At 49.7% G+C, this 18,366-nt stretch overlaps 1 protein-coding gene across 5 annotated transcripts in view; it reads left to right on the top strand.

Annotated features, from left to right (window-relative positions):
• The window catches only part of STAG1 (STAG1 cohesin complex component), a 2,120,576-nt gene that overhangs the window by 582,554 nt on the left and 1,519,656 nt on the right, over positions 1-18,366 (top strand). For all 5 annotated transcript variants that reach the window (XM_069618021.1, XM_069618024.1, XM_069618022.1 and 2 more), the window contains one exon: positions 18,104-18,230. In XM_069618021.1, the coding sequence (XP_069474122.1) occupies positions 18,104-18,230 (127 nt within the window). The remainder of the gene's footprint in view (positions 1-18,103; positions 18,231-18,366) is intronic.

The raw sequence follows: 18,366 nt of genomic DNA, 5'->3' as shown, positions 1-18,366 counted from the left end.
AAATATATTTCGAAGGGATTGTGTCCTCCGACGTATTCCTCATCTTAGATATATCCTTCCAGCTCTGCCTGCTGGCCTCGGAAAATGTTTTCTCTAGAGGGCGCTGCGCGTCGACGTCCCTCGAGTTGATGTCCCTCGACAGCCGCCGTATCGACGCTCAACGTCATCCTGCCTATAAAGGCCGCGCGCAGCGTCCGTTGCTCAGTTCCGTTTTTCCGCGCTTACTCGGTGCCTCGGAATACCGTTGCTCAGTTCTTAGTCAGATTAATCCTATTTACCTCGAGTTATTCGATCCGTACTCGATGGCTTCCTCGTCGGAACCGACAACTCCTCGATCCGGCTTCAAAAAATGTCGAGATTGTGGGAAAAAGATGTCGTCGACCGATCCTCACAAATTGTCTGTGGTGCTTGGGAGCTGAACACCATTGTTCGGAATGCGAGGACTGTATGTCCATGACAGCTAAGGCCCTGAAGGAGCGTAGGGGGAAGCTGGAGAAAGTTAAGACTTTTAAAGCTTCTTCTTCGTCGACGAAGTCGAGACATTCGTCTCCTCACCATTCGCGCTCCAGGTCTCGGAGTGGGTCTCATCACTCCTCGAGATCGAAGCACTCGAAGAGGAGACGTCGAAGATCCCCTTCTCCGCCTTCCTCTTCCTCTGTTTCGCCAAAAAGAATCCCTTGCCACACAACATAGTTCCCGGGCTGAATGGGAGGAATTCCGAAAAAATATGATGAGCGTCTTCGAGAAAGCGGCCTCGACCCCCTCGAAGACTGCCGAGAGCGATGCTCTGGTCGAAAGACCCGAAGGTCAAAAACGCCGCGAGTCGCAGTACCCGGCGAAAGAAACCTCTCGAGCGCGTCTCGAACTCTCGAGCAGGACTATGACCTCCAAACCTTCCTCGAAGGTTCCGTCGACGAAGGTTCCGTCGAGGTCGATGTCTTCGACGCCGTTGTCGAAGGGACCTTTGACACACGGGTCTGTCGACACGACGCCGGCCCTCGACGTCGACTCGACGCCGGCCTCGACGCCGGCGTCGACGCCAAGAAAAGTCACGGTGACCACACATCCAGTGACTATCCCCAGGCCCTCGACGTCGATATTGTCGAGTAGAATTCCAATTCTGTCGAGGTCCTCGAGGCCTCCACCTCTGTTTTCGACGCCACGCTCGAAGCCTTCGACGTCGGCATCGACGTTTTCGAGGCCAATAATGACAAGTTCGGCACCCTCTGCCTTGGAAATGGGATTTACTCCCTTTATGAGTTCAGAAAAATTGAGAACTATATCCTCAATTTTAGAAGAGGGTGATTTGTCTGAACAAGACACATTTGAGTTACAGGGACCTGTAACCCCAGTTAGAGAGGAATTTTCCTCTGAAGAGCGCAGATTAAAGGATCTTCATCATTTTTTACATGAGACAAGTGGGTTAGACACTTCCCCTGAGGTGGATTTTGCTAAGCCAGACCTGGGGAGCATGCTGAAACCCCCTACAGAGCCTTAATGGCCAGGATTACAGAGTTCATGGGGTGGTCTGCACCTTCACAATCTTTCCAGCAAGATTACCTCACGGATATTCTCGACAAAGGCCCACAAGAGGATCCTGTGGTGCCCTTTCATAAAGCTCTTCAGAGAAAGATCATGACAAACTGGGAAACCCCAGATGTAATACCAGCAGTAAATAAAAAACTGTCTGCAAAGTACAGGGTATCTTCCACAGACCCAGAGTTTTTGTCTAAACATCCATCCCCAGAAAGTCTGGTGGTACAAGCAGCATCCTCTACCGATGTCAAGACGGCTTATCCTACAGTCCCACAGGACAGGGACGATAAAAAATATGATGCTATGGCAAAGAAAGTCTTTTCAGCATGTAGCATGGCATTAAAGTCTGGTAATGCTACTTGCACCCTTGCTAGGTTCAGCTATACACTTTGGGAGTGTGCTTCTACAGCGGCTGACTGCATCCCGGAGGGAGAAGAAAGGGATGCGTTCCTGAATATTATACAGGACGGTAAAGACGCTATGTGCGAATCTCTCCAGACGGGCATTGATTCGGCTGACAGTATCAGCAGAGCAATGGCGGCAAGTAAATCAACCAGGAGATTCGCTTGGTTGAGAAAGTCGGGTTTTGCCCCAGATGTGCAAGCCAGGCTCTTGAACATGCCAATCGATGGCTCTTCTTTGTTCGGGAAAAAGGCGGATGACAGTTTAGAGAAACTGCAAACTTCAAAAGCTGCAGGAAAATCCCTAGGAGCTGCAATCCGTCAGACTCCTTTTCGTCCCACAGGAACCTCTGCGAGGGGCAAGTCCTTTCGCTTCTACTCCGCATTCGGAAGAGGTAGAGGACGACCTGCTCAAAGGGGTCAAAGAAGAACTACCCGAGGTGGACGGGGTAGATATTCTAAAGCCGCAGCAACAGCAGGTGCCTCTTTACCATCGGCATCTGCATCAGCCGCCCCAAAACCACTCTGAGGACTCCCCTCACAGGACACCCGTAGGAGGCAGGTTGACTCAACAGCTGACGGTATGGCAGGATATCACGTCAGATGCTTGGGCATTGGAAACAGTCGCCCAAGGTTACTGCCTGCCTTTCCTACGTATACCTCAGTCATCCACCGGGGATCAGCTCTCAGAAAGCTCCAGATCCGCTCCTCTTGCAGGAAATTTTGGACCTGCTAGAGAAAGGTGCCATAGAACCGGTACCTGTAGCGGAGAGGGACAAGGGCTGGTACTCCCCTTACTTTCTCATTCCGAAGAAAGACGGAGGACTGAGACCCATCTTGGACTTGCGAGAATTGAACAAATTCCTCAGAAAAGACAAATTCAAGATGGTCACTCTTTCTCAGATCCTCCAGGCCCTTCAGTTTCAGGACTGGTTGGTATCTCTGGACCTTCAGGACGCTTATTTCCATGTGCCTAGCCATCTCAAACACAGGAAATAGCTGAGGTTCGCAATTGGCAACTCTCACTATCAATTTCGAGTACTGCCATTTGGGCTGACCTCCGCCCGAGGGTCTTCACCAAGTTAATGTCGGTAGTGGCTGCAAGTCTAAGGAGGGAAGGGATTCACGTCTACCCCTACCTGGACGATTGGCTGATCAGGGCTGTTTCTCCGAAGCAAGCTCAGATCCAGCTAAATCACGTGTGCCATTTCCTTCACAGACTGGGCTTCTCCCTCAATTTAAAGAAGTCACAAATGATACCATCGCAGAGACTCCAGTTCGTAGGAGCGATCCTGGATACTTCCCTGGGAAAAGCCTCGCCACCAGAGGTGAGGGCTCAAGATATTCTACAGATGGTTACCAAGTTCCAACATGCCCAACGTCTCCCAGCCTTTGACTTTTTGAGGTTGCTAGGCCTCATGGCATCCTGCATTTTCCTTGTGCCAGAGGCTCGCCTGAGAATGAGATCCCTCCAGTGGGCACTGAGGACTCGGTGGTCACAATTCTCAGGGAGAATAACAGATCTTCTTCAGGTTCCCGGCAGGGTGGCTCGAGACCTTCAGTGGTGGGCCTGTCAGGAGAACATTCTGAAAGGAGAACAGTTTTGGCAACCCTGGCCGGAGATAACAGTAGTCACGGATGCCTCACTCACGGGGTGGGGAGCCCACGCCAACGACTTGACCATCAGCGGTCGTTGGTCTCCATCGGAGTCCAGACTACACATCAACCTGTTAGAGCTGAGAGCCATCAGACTTCCGTTGAAGGCTTTCCTGCCAGCTGTACAAGGGAAGAACGTCCTGATAATGACAGACAACACGGTGGCCATGCATTACCTCAACAAAAGAGGAGGCGTAGGATCACTACCCCTGGTCAGAGAGGCGATGCAGCTCTGGTTTTGGGCAATCCAAGAAGGAATCTCTCTATCAGCAGTTCACCTAGCCGGAGAGAAGAACTTGACAGCGGACGCTCTGAGCAGGCAGAACACAGTCTCCCACGATGGGAGCTAGCTCAGGAAGTCCTTCAAGAGATCTTCGCCCTTTGGGGAACCCCTCAGGTAGATCTGTTCGCCACCAGCCTAAACAGGAAATGCAACCTGTTCTGCTCAAGGGAATTTCCTCCGAGAGGAGCTCTGGGAGACGCGTTCATAGTGGACTGGGAGTTTCCGCTTCTGTACACGTTCCCACCGGTCCCTGTCATTCCTCAAATGATCAGGAGGTTGAGAAGATTCCTGCGAACCATGATCCTAATTGCCCCGGATTGGGCCAGGAGAACGTGGTACCCGGACCTTCTAGACTTGTCCATCTGCCCTCCAATTCGACTACCTCTCAGAGAGAACCTACTCTCACAGAAGGGAGGTCAGGTTCTCCATCCAGACATCAAAACCCTCAACCTTCACGCTTGGCTTCTGAACGGCTGAGGTACAAGGATTGGGACCTCCCTGATGATGTTATGGAGGTGTTGCTTTCGGCAAGGAGGCCAGCAACAAAGTCTTTATACCGCTGCCGTTGGAACAGATTTTGCAGCTGGTGTAGAGAACAGAATATCGACCCATTTTCATGTGGTACACCAATGGTTTTGTCCTTCCTATTATATTTGGCAAATTCAGGCCTTCAAGTTGGCACCATTAAGGGCTATCTCGCAGCGCTATCTATCTTTAAGCGTACTGCGGAAGAACCATCCTATTTCAAATTACCCTTGGTAATACAGTTTCTAAAGGGGTTAACCAATGTTTATCCCCCAAGACCATTCCAAGTTCCCCTATGGGATTTAAACTTAGTACTAACTTTCCTGATGGGTACACCTTTCGAACCTCTCCATTCTTGTTCGTTAAGATTCCTTACCCTTAAAACTGTTTTATTAATAGCACTTACATCTGCTAGAAGGGTGAGCGAATTACAAGCTCTTTCTTGTGAACCCCCTCATACAATCTTTCACAAAGACAAAGTTGTCCTGCAAGTGAAGCCTAATTTCCTCCCAACGTTGGTTTCTAAATTCCATATCACTCAGAAGATTACCCTACCATCTTTCTATCCTCCTCCTCACCCGGGCAAAGAGGGAGAGAGGTTACACAGACTAGACCCTAGGAGGGTTTTAAGTTTTTACATTAGTAGACTAGCCAGGATAAGACAGGCAGACCAGCTGTTTGTAGGTTACGCAGGTCACAAGCTGGGGTTACCAATAACTAAGCAGACCATTTCCAGATGGATCATTCTAGCCATTCTGGAATGTTATAAACTGGCAGGGAAAGAGCCCCCTCAAAACCTTGGGGCTCATTCGACCAGAGGTATTACAGCTTCATCGGCCCTCAAAAGAGGCGTGCCGGTTAAAGACATATGTGCGGTCGCTACATGGTCTGTCCATACCTTTACACGTTTTTACAATCTGGATTCCTCCTCCAGTCAAGAGACTAGGTTTGGAAGGGCTGTACTGCATTCTATTCATCAATAGAAGACAGCGTGAAGTCAGTACTCCCTCCTCCGAATATAGAATACTGCTATGGGAGCCTATCTAAGATGAGGAATACGTCGGAGGACACAATCCCTTCGAAGAACAAGTTACTTCTTACCTTGTAACGTTCTTTCGACGGTATGTTCCTCCGACGTATTCCTCATCGACCCTCCCATCCATCCCCGCAGTTCTACTTCCCTGGTTGTTGCAGCTTACGCTCCTTCAGGGGGATTAGTCTAGTCCAGACAGTAATACTGGGGGCTACAAAACGGAACTGAGCAACGGACGCTGCGCGCGGCCTTTATAGGCAGGATGACGTCGAGCGTCGATACGGCGGCTGTCGAGGGACATCGACTCGAGGGACGTCGACGCGCAGCGCCCTCTAGAGAAAAAAATTTCCGAGACCAGCAGGCAGAGCTGGAAGGATATATCTAAGATGAGGAATACGTCGGAGGAACATCCCGTCGAAAGAACGTTACAAGGTAAGAAGTAACTTGTTCTTGCCAACATATTGCTAGGTAAATTGAATAAATGGGTAGAGCAAAAATCTTTTAATGTTTTTTAGACTGGCTTTAGGAAAGCACACAGCACCTTAAACAACCTTTGTGCAATACAGTATTTGATAGCAGCATCTGGGCGAAGCTCCGGCTCCGTTTACTATTACTTTGATTACAGTAAGGCGTTATATTGTTTCTTCATTCATATGGAGCGAATTGGCTTCTTGGGGGAGGGGGGAAGGGCGGTGGGGGGGAAATAAGGGGGAGTGCAATTCTCACCTGATTTATTTTGTTAAATCTCTATACATACACACTTACTACTGTAGTTGTATACCTTCACCAGGAAGGCCAACTAAAACACTATATACCAACTGTCGGATTTAACCAGACGTGCTTTCTTTCATCCTTGGTTTTTAACTTGTGTTCGACATGGTCAATGCGGTGGAGCTTCAACAGATTTTCCTCCAAGGATCAATAAAGTGGCTGTGTTTCTTGGCTTGGCTACACAGACGACACTGTCTTTTTTTTTTTTTTTTTTTTTTACCAGGCACAATCTGGTTGCAGCGCTCAATAGATGCAGTGGCAGAGTTTACGCAGCGAAATCACATAATTAACATTGGTAAAACCAATGTAATCTGCTTGGGTGGCAGCCTTCCCAAAAATCCCTTATTTAAGTTGCATATCAAACAGGAAAACCTAGGTAGATGTGTCAACCACTTCCAATTAGGCTTAATCCCACAAACCATTACTAGAAGGACATTATAACCCTCAAGTTCTGGAAAAAAGGCTGCTCCGAAAGCGTTAAATTACTAGTAAAGGGGGCAATAACACAGATTTATTAACAATTTACCTCACAAGTATCATTCTTCCAATCACCTATGCAGGGTTCGAAATTGAGGGGAACGATGAGCTCTTTAGCTCCTGCTTGTAGCGTTTTAGGGCCTGGTTAGCAGGAAACCAACCGCTACCAGGAGCTACTGTTCGCTCCTAGTGCCAACCGGTGCCTTCCAAACATGTAAATGTGACATTAATGAGTATTTGAGAATGTAAATAAAGAATTGGAACACATCTAATATGCATTTAAACAGAATGGTTAATACAAAATGGAGACTTAAGTTAAAAGCATCCGAGTAGCTCCTGGTTCCCCCGCGGTAGCGCCTGCCTACAGGGTGATGACTGTGACACCCAGGAGCCGGTATGAGCTCCTGCTCATCGAATTTCTATTTCGAACCCTGACTATGGTTTGCAGACTGTGCCCTGAAGATTTGTTAATGGCTTGGGAATTTTGAAGCTAAGCTACTTCGTTCAGTGATGGATCTCCCGAGTTCTGTTCCTGTCGTGGCATTGAGGATGACGTTTTGGCCTTTGCTCCCTTACAATGACACGGCTGGTCTTGCGCACTATTCTTTATTTTAAACTGATGTCTCCTCCTTCCACATCCAATGAGCTTCTGTGATTACTGGCCAAACGATTAAACTCATTCATTTTGGACCTGGAATCAACTGCTGGTCCCTTTTGATTATGATGAGAATAACTGACTACTGCTTTAGATTTACTGCACATCGATCAAATTAAGCAGAAATCGACTCAAACAAAATAAATAATTTGCGAATATTAGCTGATAATAAGAGATCAGACTTTTGCAACACAGTTTCTTATTAAATGAACCTTGTTCTTACCCGACCAAGCCTAGATTTACATCTTTAAAGATTTATTCTGTATCTGCCACTAAGCCTACTCCAAAAATCGGAGTATGTAGGAGCATGGAAGAAGCTCCCCTATGATTTAATACTGTCAATTGTGCAATTTGGATATAGAGACAAGTCGACATATATTAACAAGGTGCTCAAGTTTGCTTATATTAAGGGATATGATACATTTTTGCATACTCCGATCAATTCTGGAATGCACTGTTTAGAGCAAACTCAATCGTTATAACAGCTGTTGCGTACTGTGTTTGGAAGGAGGCACTGCACATTGTCGAAATTTCTTGAACTCAATCTTCCTGTGTATTATGCATGAATGGAGACCCCATACTTCATATTTTGAGAGGCCTTCATTCTTTTAAGTGCAGATTCTGTTGAATTTATGTAAAGGCATTTTATCACAATTGACGAAGACTTGAATTTTATCTAATACAATTTTACGATTGGATTTCCCTCCGTTTTTCTTCTTGACTTGTTTTTAATCACTGTTGTATTTTTATGCCAATGTATTGTTTTCTTCATATATTATCATGAAATGTGCTTAAGGTTTGTATAATAACTAAATGCACAATAAAGAAAGAAATGGAAAAATTCACTTTGCTTTCATTTATTAGCCCCACAAAAGCCTGCATGCAGTGTAACTGATCAGTTCTAAGGGACAGTAAAGCTAGCAATGTTAGTATACGACTGTCCTTTGTCATTAATATTGCATTGGTTTACGCTAACTTTTCAAACTTGTGCAGACAGATTTTGTGCTGTCCTTTGTTATCCACCATGTTCTGCCATTTCTGTTTTTTGGCAGAAGTCCTTTTGCTTTTTTATACAATATTAAAGTTTAATTTACATATTTCTCCAGCATGGGGTCTGGCATGGATTCACATGCTCATGAATATTCCCCGTCGTCAGGCTGGGAATCCTCGGTAAAGAAAAAACCAGTATCAGTTTCGTTTCTGATCTGTCTTTCGTAGTAATAACCAATCACTGGTCTCTGCGTCATACTGACCACAGCCAATGACTGCCCTCTACCTAAGCACCGCCTCTGGCAGCCATCTTCAGATTTTTACCGCACGTTCATGTGTTGGGATCCTCGTGCTATTGCTCTCGAGCGTTAGTGCTATTTTTTCGCGCTTTTTCACAAAAACTTCGATTCTTTCGGTCAAAAGAGCCTCAAGCTCCACCGATCCTACATCCGATCAACGGGGACCCGTGTCGGATTCATCTGTGCCCCTCAAGGGTGAAGATTTCGTCGAGCTACACTTCGGAGGACTCCAGAAGCTTCTCAGGCCCGGTCTCGGAGATGGCCCAGGAGAAGGGAAGCTCGACGCCCGGAAAGCTGTTCAGGGCCTGCCCTGGATGCCAGCTGCAGAACGTCTTCAAGGAGGACGAACACTCTTTCTGCCTTTACTGCCTTCATGGGGACAAGACGCACGTGGAGAAGGACTGTGCGTTTTGCGGCAACATGTCGGAACGGACCATGAAGGACCGCCATCAACGTCTCGCCAGCTGGCTGGAGGGTAAGAGCCCGTCTGGCGAGAAGAAGAAGAAATCTGAGCGGTCTTCTAAGACCTTTGAGGGCGCCCCGGCGACGGGGGCCCAACATAAGGCCAAGCACCGCGAGTCCGCTGGCACCGGGAGCGCCGAACGGTCGGGCTCTACGGGCGCCAGGCAGGGCGCACCCTCCCCGGCGCCATCAACCACGAGCCAACGCTCTGGGTCGGGTAAGAGGAAGGCCGAGCACCCGGCGAAGCTCCTGGAGAGACCCCGGTCGAGCTCTAAGGCAGAGGAGGAGCGTGGCAGTGCCCCCTCCCTCAAGGATAAGGCGGTGAGCGCACCTAAGGTGGTGAAGGCCTTGATCCATTCGACCAAGCCCTCTATCGAAACGGTCGCGGCGGCCCTGGCCCAGCCTGTGGAGGCTGCACCAGTGGTGGCGGCCTCGGGGCCCAGAATCTCCCTGCCTCCTCGGAGGGAGTCTTCTTTCGTGCCCATCGATAGGACCCCCGTGAAACCCTCCGTGGGGAAGAAGGGGGGGCAGGGCGTCGTCGTAGATTCGGCCTCAACCTCAGAAGAGGAACTGATCGAGGTCTTAAGCCACGGCCTAGGCGTGGAACAAGACCAGCCCGTCGGAATGGGCCCCGACGCAGGTGACGACGACGACATCGTCGAGGATACCGACGGGGCCCCTGCTCGCCCGTCGGATTCCCCTCTGCCAGCGCTGCAAGACAACTCAGCGGCCATTTTGTTGGCTATACAGTCCTTATGCTCCGAGATAAGGACGAGACTACCGTTACCGACGGAGGAACCTCTCCCGTCGGGGGATCCAGAACCGGGACCTTCTGGTGTTCCCCCTACCAAGAAAAGAAGGATCCATCCACCGCCTCCTTTTCAACCGTCGCGCCCCGTCCAGCCCTCCTCCCCGTCCACCCGAGGGGATGATACGGGGACTGACACGGCAGCGACGGGTACGGACGACGAGGCATACGACGAGGATTTTCCGTCGTCGCCTCCCACCAGGGCTTCTCCGCCCGACGAGATTGGATCGTTCCACTCAATGATCGCCAGGGCATCCGAGCTTTTCCAACTCTGCCCTGAGGAGAAGAAAAAGGAAGGCTTCCTTTACCAACGGCGCGAGACCAAGAGGAAGACGGTCCTCGCAGTGCCTCTGTTGGACGACATTTGGGATGAGGGCCTTCCCCTCCTCAAGAACCCTTCCACGACGCCAGCGAAAAGAGACCGGTACGAGAAAAAGTACCGGGTCCCGGACTCGGCCCCCCTATGCCTCCGGGCGCAGCCTACCCCGGACTCCGTCGTCTCCGCGGCAGCCAGGAAGAAAGCGGGGGGGGGTGCGGCCTCCACGTCGACTTCCCCGCCGGACGGCGAGGGAAAGAAATTGGATGCCATGGGACGCAGAGTCATCACGTCGGCGGCGACGACGATTAAAGCGGCCAACGCCTTGGCTATCGTGGCCCGCTACGACAGGGAACTCTGGTACAAGATAGCTCCCCTGCTGGATTTTCTGCCGGACGACAAGAGGGCGGAGGCCCTTGAGATCCTGCAGGAAGGTGAGGTGGCCTCGGACCACGCCATCACCGTGGCGACGGACATCGCCGACACTGGGTTCCGCCAGATGGGCAACGGCGTTTGCCTTCGACGTCGCGGATGGCTCAAGGCTACGGACTTTCGGCAGGACGTCCAGACCAGGGTCCTGGACATGCCCTTCGACGGGAACAACCTGTTTGGGAAGACAGTGGACGATTCCCTTCAGGCCATCAAGGCGGATACTGAGACGGCCCGGGCCCTTGGAGTACTGCAGCAACGGCGGACGCCCTTTCGGAGCGGCGGAGGCAAGGGCGCCTCCAAAGGTTCCGGCGGCGGTTTCGCTTCCTACCGTCAAGCGGCCCGCTCGTCGTCGCAAGAGGCCTACAGAGGACGAGGCAAGTCTGGCGGCCCCCGCCGTCGTCGCCAAGGAGGCCAAGGCGGCAAGGCCGCGTCCAAGCAGGATTGAACCGGCCGTGGGGTCGGGCCCCCACCGAAGCACCCCGGTGGGAGGCCGGCTGGCGGGCTTCGTCAGCGTGTGGGAGTCCATCTCCACCGACCGTTGGGTGCTGGACGCCCTGGCCCGGGGCCACGCGCTCGAGTTTCAAAGAAGGTGCCCGCGCGTCCCCCCCGTGGCCAGGAAAGAACTTCACGTCCCTCAACTTCTCCTGGAGGTAAAGGCGATGCTCAGAAAGGGCGCCATCGAACTCGTCCCAAAGAGGCTTCGGGGCTCCGGAGTCTACTCGCGTTACTTCCTCGTGAAGAAGAAGACGGGAGGATGGCGCCCCATCCTGGACCTGCGACGCCTGAACAAGTTCATCAAGGCGCAGAAGTTCCGGATGGTCACCCTCCAGCACGTCCTGGGTCAGCTGGAGGAAGGAGACTTCCTATCGTCGTTGGATTTGGAGGATGCCTACTTCCACATTCCCATCCTAAAGGGGCACCGAAAATTCCTCAGATTCGTGGTCCAAGGGCGTCATTACCAGTTCAAAGCCCTTCCCTTCGGACTGCGGTCGGCACCCAGGGTTTTCACCAAGTGCCTCGCACCGGTGGCGGCGCAGCTGCGCCGCGAGGGGATTCACGTCTACCCCTACCTGGACGACTGGCTCATCCGCGCCAAGACGAGGGAGCTCGCCGTGGTCCACACGGCAAGGACCGTCCAACTCCTCACGGACCTGGGATTCTCCGTGAACTACGCCAAATCCCACCTGGTGCCCGCGCAAGTCGCACTGTTTCTGGGAGCGAGGCTCGACACAGTGTCCCTTCTGGCCTCCCCGTCGGAGGAGAGGACCAGGACCATCTTGGGCAAGGTGCAACGGATGTTGGTGGCCGACGCGGCCAAGGTGAGGTCCATCAAGTCCCTCCTCGGGATGATGTCTTCCTGCATCTACCTCATTCCCATGTGCAGGCTCCGGATGCGCCCGTTGCAAGAGTTCCTGGATGCGCGCTGGATCCAGACGACGGGCAGCTTCGAGGAAAGGATCAAGCTCGACGAGAGTTTCCGACGAGCGATACGGTGGTGGGGCACCCGCGCGCATCTGACGGCGGGCATGGACTTCCAGACCCCAGCCCACCAGGTGACTGTGACCACGGATGCCTCCCTAGAAGGGTGGGGAGCGCACACCGAAAATCTGCACGCAAGGGGACTTTGGCTCCCGACGGAGAAGTCCCTGCATATCAACGTCCTGGAGCTCCGTGCAGTGTTTTGGGCCCTCAGGTCCTTCCTTCCGTCCCTCAAGGGCAAGGTGGTGAGGATCTTCACCGACAACACCACCACCATGTTTTACATCAGGAAACAGGGCGGAACCAGGTCCCCAGCGCTGTCCAAGGAGGCGCAGGACCTGTGGCATTGGGCCGTCGCCCAAGGGATTCTTCTGGTGCCGTTTCATCTGGCAGGGATAAAAAACACCATCGCCGACTCACTCAGCAGGGAGCTGCGCTCGTGCCACGAGTGGGAACTACGGCAGGATCTGGTGGATCGCCTCTTCCGACGGTGGGGCACACCCCAGATCGACCTGTTCGCGACGGCGACGAACACCAAGTGCCGGAGGTTCGCCAGCAGGTTTCCCCAGACGAGGAGCATGGGCGATGCTTTCTCGTTCCCCTGGGAGGGCCTGTTCCTCTACGCGTTCCCTCCCTTGCCTCTGCTAATCCGGCTCGTCAACCAGCTCAAGAGGTCACGGTGCAGGATGATCCTCGTCGCACCTGCGTGGCCGAGGCAGATATGGTTCCCGGACCTTCTGGACTTGTCGGCGTCCCCGCCAATCAAGCTGCCGGCGGACGCGGATCTACTCTCCAGGGAAGGAGGCGCCATCCTCCACCACGACCCGAAGTCGCTGAACTTGCAGGCCTGGCTCCTGCAGCGTTAGAGTTTGGAGGATACGACATACCGGCCGATTGCAGAGAGGTTCTTGCAAAGGCCAGGGCGTCCTCGACTCTTAAATGCTACGGACACAAATGGAAGAGGTTCTCTGTCTGGTGCCACGCACAGAAGATTAACCCTCTACGGATTACGGCTCCCCAAGTGCTGCCGTACCTGCTGACGCTGGCCAAAGCTGGTCTGGCACACGCGTCCATCAAGATTCATCTTGCTGCGATCTCCCGTTACACCAGAACCACGGGCCGGACGTCCTTGTGGTCTCATCGTCTGGTGAAAGAGTTCATGAAGGGACTGTTCAGATCGTTCCCGCCGGTGAAGGCTCCGGCCCCGGCGTGGGAGCTCAACGTGGTACTGACCAAACTCATGGGACCTCCGTTCGAGCCTCTGCACTCGGCCCCGTTGAAGTTTCTATCGTGGAAAACAGCTTTTCTCGTGGCCATCACCTCCGCACGACGAGTGGGAGAGATCCAGGCCCTTTCTTGCAAGGCCCCGTACTTGACTTTCCACGACACGAGGGTAGTGCTCAGGACGCACCCCTCCTTCATGCCCAAGGTACCGTCGGACTTTCATCTCAACGAACCCTTGGTGTTACCTGTGTTCTTCCCGTCGCCTTCGTCGCCGGCTGAGAGGACTTTGCACTCGCTGGATGTAGCTAGAGCGCTGAAGTTCTACGTGGACCGCACGAAAGGTTTTCGGAAGACGTCACAACTCTTTGTGAACTTTGGACCTGTCAATCAGGGGAAGGCTCTCTCGAAGGCTTCCATCTCCAGATGGCTCTCCGGCTGTATCATGTACTGTCACCGGTTGGCAAACCGACCGCTGCCTGGCCGTCCGAGAGCCCATTCCACCAGAGCAATCGCAGCTACCACGGCGTTCCTATCTGGTGTGCCCCTGCTGGACATATGCAGGGCTGCTACGTGGAGGTCGACGCACACCTTCACGAAATTCTACTGCGTCGACCGGGATTCCAGGGAGGAGTCCAGGGTCGGCCAAGCAGTGCTGCGCAACCTGTTCGCCTGAGGTGAGCCTGGTGAGGAGGTAAGATGCTTAATGTTGAGTTGATGTGATGCTTAATGTTGAGCCTTTGCCACCTCCCGTGGTTGTGCATGTGTGTACTGCTATGTATTCTTTATTCATGAGCATGTGAATCCATGCCAGACCCCATGCTGGAGAAGGAACAAGTTACTTACCTGTAACTGTTGTTCTCCAGCATGGGTCTGGCATGGATTCACATGCGAACCCTCCCGCCTACCCCTCTGCGGCTCTTCACTTGGTCATACTGCCACTTCACGTGCTTCCAAATCTGAAGATGGCTGCCAGAGGCGGTGCTTAGGTAGAGGGCAGTCATTGGCTGTGGTCAGTATGACGCAGAGACCAGTGATTGGTTATTACTACGAAAGACAGATCAGAAACGAAACTGATACTGGTTTTTTCTTTACCGAGGATTCCCAGCCTGACGACGGGGAATATTCATGAGCATGTGAATCCATGCCAGACCCATGCTGGAGAACAACAGTTACAGGTAAGTAACTTGTTCCTTCAAATGCATTAGTAAAAGTAATGGACTTGGTGGGAGATGTAGTCATGGAAGCCAGGAATTGTGACATAGGATCAGTTGACATTGGATGGTCAGAAATATCCAGTGTGGGGTACATTGCAGAAAGGCTAAGGTACTTTAGAGGTCCCCAAACATGCCTGATCTCCTACCCAATCAAGCCATGTTTTTTTCTGCCTACTTGGTGTGTGTTCATGGCTTCGCTAATCATTTTGGACGTAACCCTTAAATGGAGGGCTTGAGGTTCAAAAGCAAAGGGTGGGCACTTGCCAACTGCTTTTCTACTACTACCTAGTTACAAAGATCTATTGCCGTGCGAGGCCTGTGACTTACATCAAGTTGTACTTGTTTCAAAGTATTATACCCATACTCGTTCTTAGGACATGGTCCAGAATTCTGGAACCCGTAGTTGGGCTAGTTGGGCATTTACGATCTGGACTGAGCGGCATGCTACTGCTTGACATGGTGCTAGTTGAACGGTCTGTAGTAAATTCAGGTCGTGGTGCAACAATCTTAAAACATGAGGTTGAACTACTGCCTATGTCATGGGCAAGTGGCACCTCCGATTCAGTTTGTCTTTACATCCAGGTACTTGCAATTTAGTTTTCGATTATAAATGCAAGGCTACAAGTGGTTGAACGTAAGGGGCAGTGAGCTAGTATTGCTTTTCACAAGTGAAGAGGAACACCTTGATACTTCAATACAATCTTCAGGTTTGTTTCACAGTCAAGTTTTTTGCCATTGTTTTACATAGCATTCAGCATTTTAAGGATACTGAATAAAATATGCAGGGCCCCTGCAGTACTTACTTTTTTTACATGGTTTAGACAAAACTAACACACAAGCTTGGCAACACAAGATTCATTCGACACAGCGCCCAAGCCATTGGAAAGGCGAGTTTGAAAAAATATATTATTTTACATGGGCATTTGCCAGACAATACCGCTTGCCAGCTGTTTCCATCATGGCAGTAGGTGAGTGGGATATTGGAATGGTTGTAGGCATCTGTGTGTGGGGGGGGTGGGATTATTGGAGCGGTATGAGAGTTGAGTTTTAAGGGCATGGTTGGAGCATGAAATATATAGCAGGAGAAGGAAAGCAATCACTATTGAGTTCCTGCACTGAATTTACTTTATTGGCGCCGGTATCTATGTATGTGTAATCGGCATCCTTTGAGTGAATCTAGCTAGCCAGTACTAATGGTGATATGGCCAACACTGAAATGGCACAGCCAACCCCTAAGATCTGCATCGGACATGACAAACCTCTCTAAAGCAGTCCTTTTGGCTCGTATATAGGTGACCACCTAGTGCTCTAGGTAACAATTTGAGGTGCTAGTATTCTACACCCTATTTATAAACTTTGAGCGTAAATGTGATTTTAAGAGTAAAAATCTACTTTGCAAGAGTAAAATGTATGTAACATCCAGCCACCGTGTGCAAAAACTGTATGGGAATCATTACCACGCGGTAGCTTTCTCCATTGTGACAGAATACACCTTTTTATTTCTCTAAGGTCTGGTCATTTGATCTCTCCAGTATATAATTACATGTTGAGAAAACAACCTAGTCAATTACATACTAAAGCAAACATGAATTGTATGGTTTTATTTATTAAAATTTGTATATACCGCGTCACATGCTCGAAGGCCTCAGGGCGCATATAAAGACCAAACAGAACGGACAAGGGGAACAAGTAGAGGAGAAAAGGGCAAGGATTGGCTTTTGATATTTAATGAAAGGCCTAATTTCCTGGAGCTATTACTACTTAATGGTATGCCAATGTTATGAGACAACAGTGCAGACTCTATGCTAAATTCTATACCTAATCGCCTGGTGAAATTGTCATTTTATATAGTGCTTTTGGCAAAGCGCTGTACATTGAACATATTTATCCCAATTATCACCAAACCGAAGTTGGTACTCCTTTTATCGACCTCGAAAGGATGGAAGGCTAAGTTGGCCTTGCTGGGATTCGAGCCTGCAACCTACAGATGCACAGATCGCAGCAACTAACGCTCAACCAGCTGAGCCATCTTATTGGCTAACCTTCTTCAGAGGTCGGTAAACTGAGTATCGACTGAGGTATAATCACAGTGCCTAGATGTTGGATGAACTAGGTGTGAAGTGCTACATAAAGTTAAATGCCTACCTTGATTATCACAGGGAGAAGTTTTGCTGAGTTTCAATTTCGAATGTAACTTGTTTTAGAACAGCGCTTGCATTTCCTGAAGTCGGGTTTTGGATGTTTTAATTGTAGTCTTGAAGATGTGAGCGTCTATAATGCCTATGATTAGTGTAATGACAATCACTCGCCCTTGAGCAAAGACTCTGCTGACACTGACCATTTATAGTAATGTACCTTATTGACTGCAAGGTTGAATGGATGTAAACTAGACCATGCATAATCATTTTTTCCTGTTTTTATAATTGGAGTGTAAATTAAAAGTGTAAAAATATCTGCTTAAGCATGATTATGCACACAGCACATGAACTCTGTAAAATATAATTGTGCAATAGTGGTTTGCTTTCAATGGAATAAACAATTTGTTCCAGAATAATTCTCAATAGCAACTTAGTTTTCCATCTATTATACAATCCTAAAATGCTAGGAAAATATGTACAGTGCTTCTGTTTACCCCATGAGCAGCTACACACAACACAGCAGATGGTGAATGGAAAGAAACCATTCCTTTTAGCCCAGTGTGTAGTTTCATTTTTTGAAAGGCTTCAGAGAAATGCATTCTGTTTCAGAGGTTTTTCTTTCTCCATGGAGTGCAATTACATCCATGTAGACGAAAATCAAGTGTTCTAGTTTCTGTCAAGTAACCTGACCTTTGCACTGCACTGTGCTCTAAACATGTACGTAAGTGTACACAGGAAAATAATAAACCTGTCCTATTTACAAGTTTTTGTGTTTAAAAAATAAATAAAACAAATAAAAAATAAAGCCTTGTACGAATCTTTTTATGGAGGCCTGTGACCACCATCCTTCCACTTATTTGGTAAATGAAAACGCAATCGGATGAAACCATCTCAGCAACACAACTTTTGTACAAAAGGAACAAGGGTATGCCAGTGGAACTCTCCCATAGAAGTCCAACTGAGCAGTGTTCATAACCAAGACCCCCATCAGAATGAAGTTTACCTGCATTCAAAACTTATACCAGTGATGGTCCGCACTGATGCTAAGCAGACTGGGTGCGCATACTCGGGCAGTGGGAGGTAAGGGGTGAGGGTAATTGCCGGAGCAAACTCCTGCATGCTTAGTCTACATTCCTTCTAGCCAAAAGTTATTCAATCAACAACCGCTCAGCCATCCTGGGTATTGGTTCACTTGCACCTGGGTTTCCTTTCAAATGGTTGATGCCGATAGGAAAGGAAATGGCCTATGCGGAAAATGTAGTGCTGTGAAAGGCAGGTTCTTGGTTTCAAAACCAACCATCCCATTTGGAATAATTCTTTCAGACCCTCAAGTCCATAGAAGGCAGACTTATTACTTTGCTATGTGAAGTTTTCTTAATTTTTCATTTTTGTTTTGTCTTCTAGGGATTCCACGAATGATACTGCTACGTCAATTATTGAAGGTGCGCCCTCTATAATTGAAGCTATCCATGAGCTTGAAGAACCTGAAATTAAAGTAAAAAGGAAAAGAGGGCGTCCTGGCAGACCACCGGTATGTATTTTTTTCACTAACATTTAAAGGTGTGAAAAGGACACCAGGTTAGAAGAAAAAAAGTAAAGTCTCACATGTATTGAAGTTGGAGGTTCTAATTTATCATCTAGTCTTCATGCTTGGTTCCACGTCATGT

This window comes from Ambystoma mexicanum, chromosome 10 (assembly GCF_040938575.1).
Source record: "Ambystoma mexicanum isolate Mex_15411 chromosome 10, UKY_AmexF1_1, whole genome shotgun sequence".
NCBI classification, from domain to species: domain Eukaryota; kingdom Metazoa; phylum Chordata; class Amphibia; order Caudata; family Ambystomatidae; genus Ambystoma; species Ambystoma mexicanum.
The sequence above is the reverse complement of the archived record's forward strand: the minus strand, read 5'-3'. Positions and strand labels throughout refer to the sequence as shown.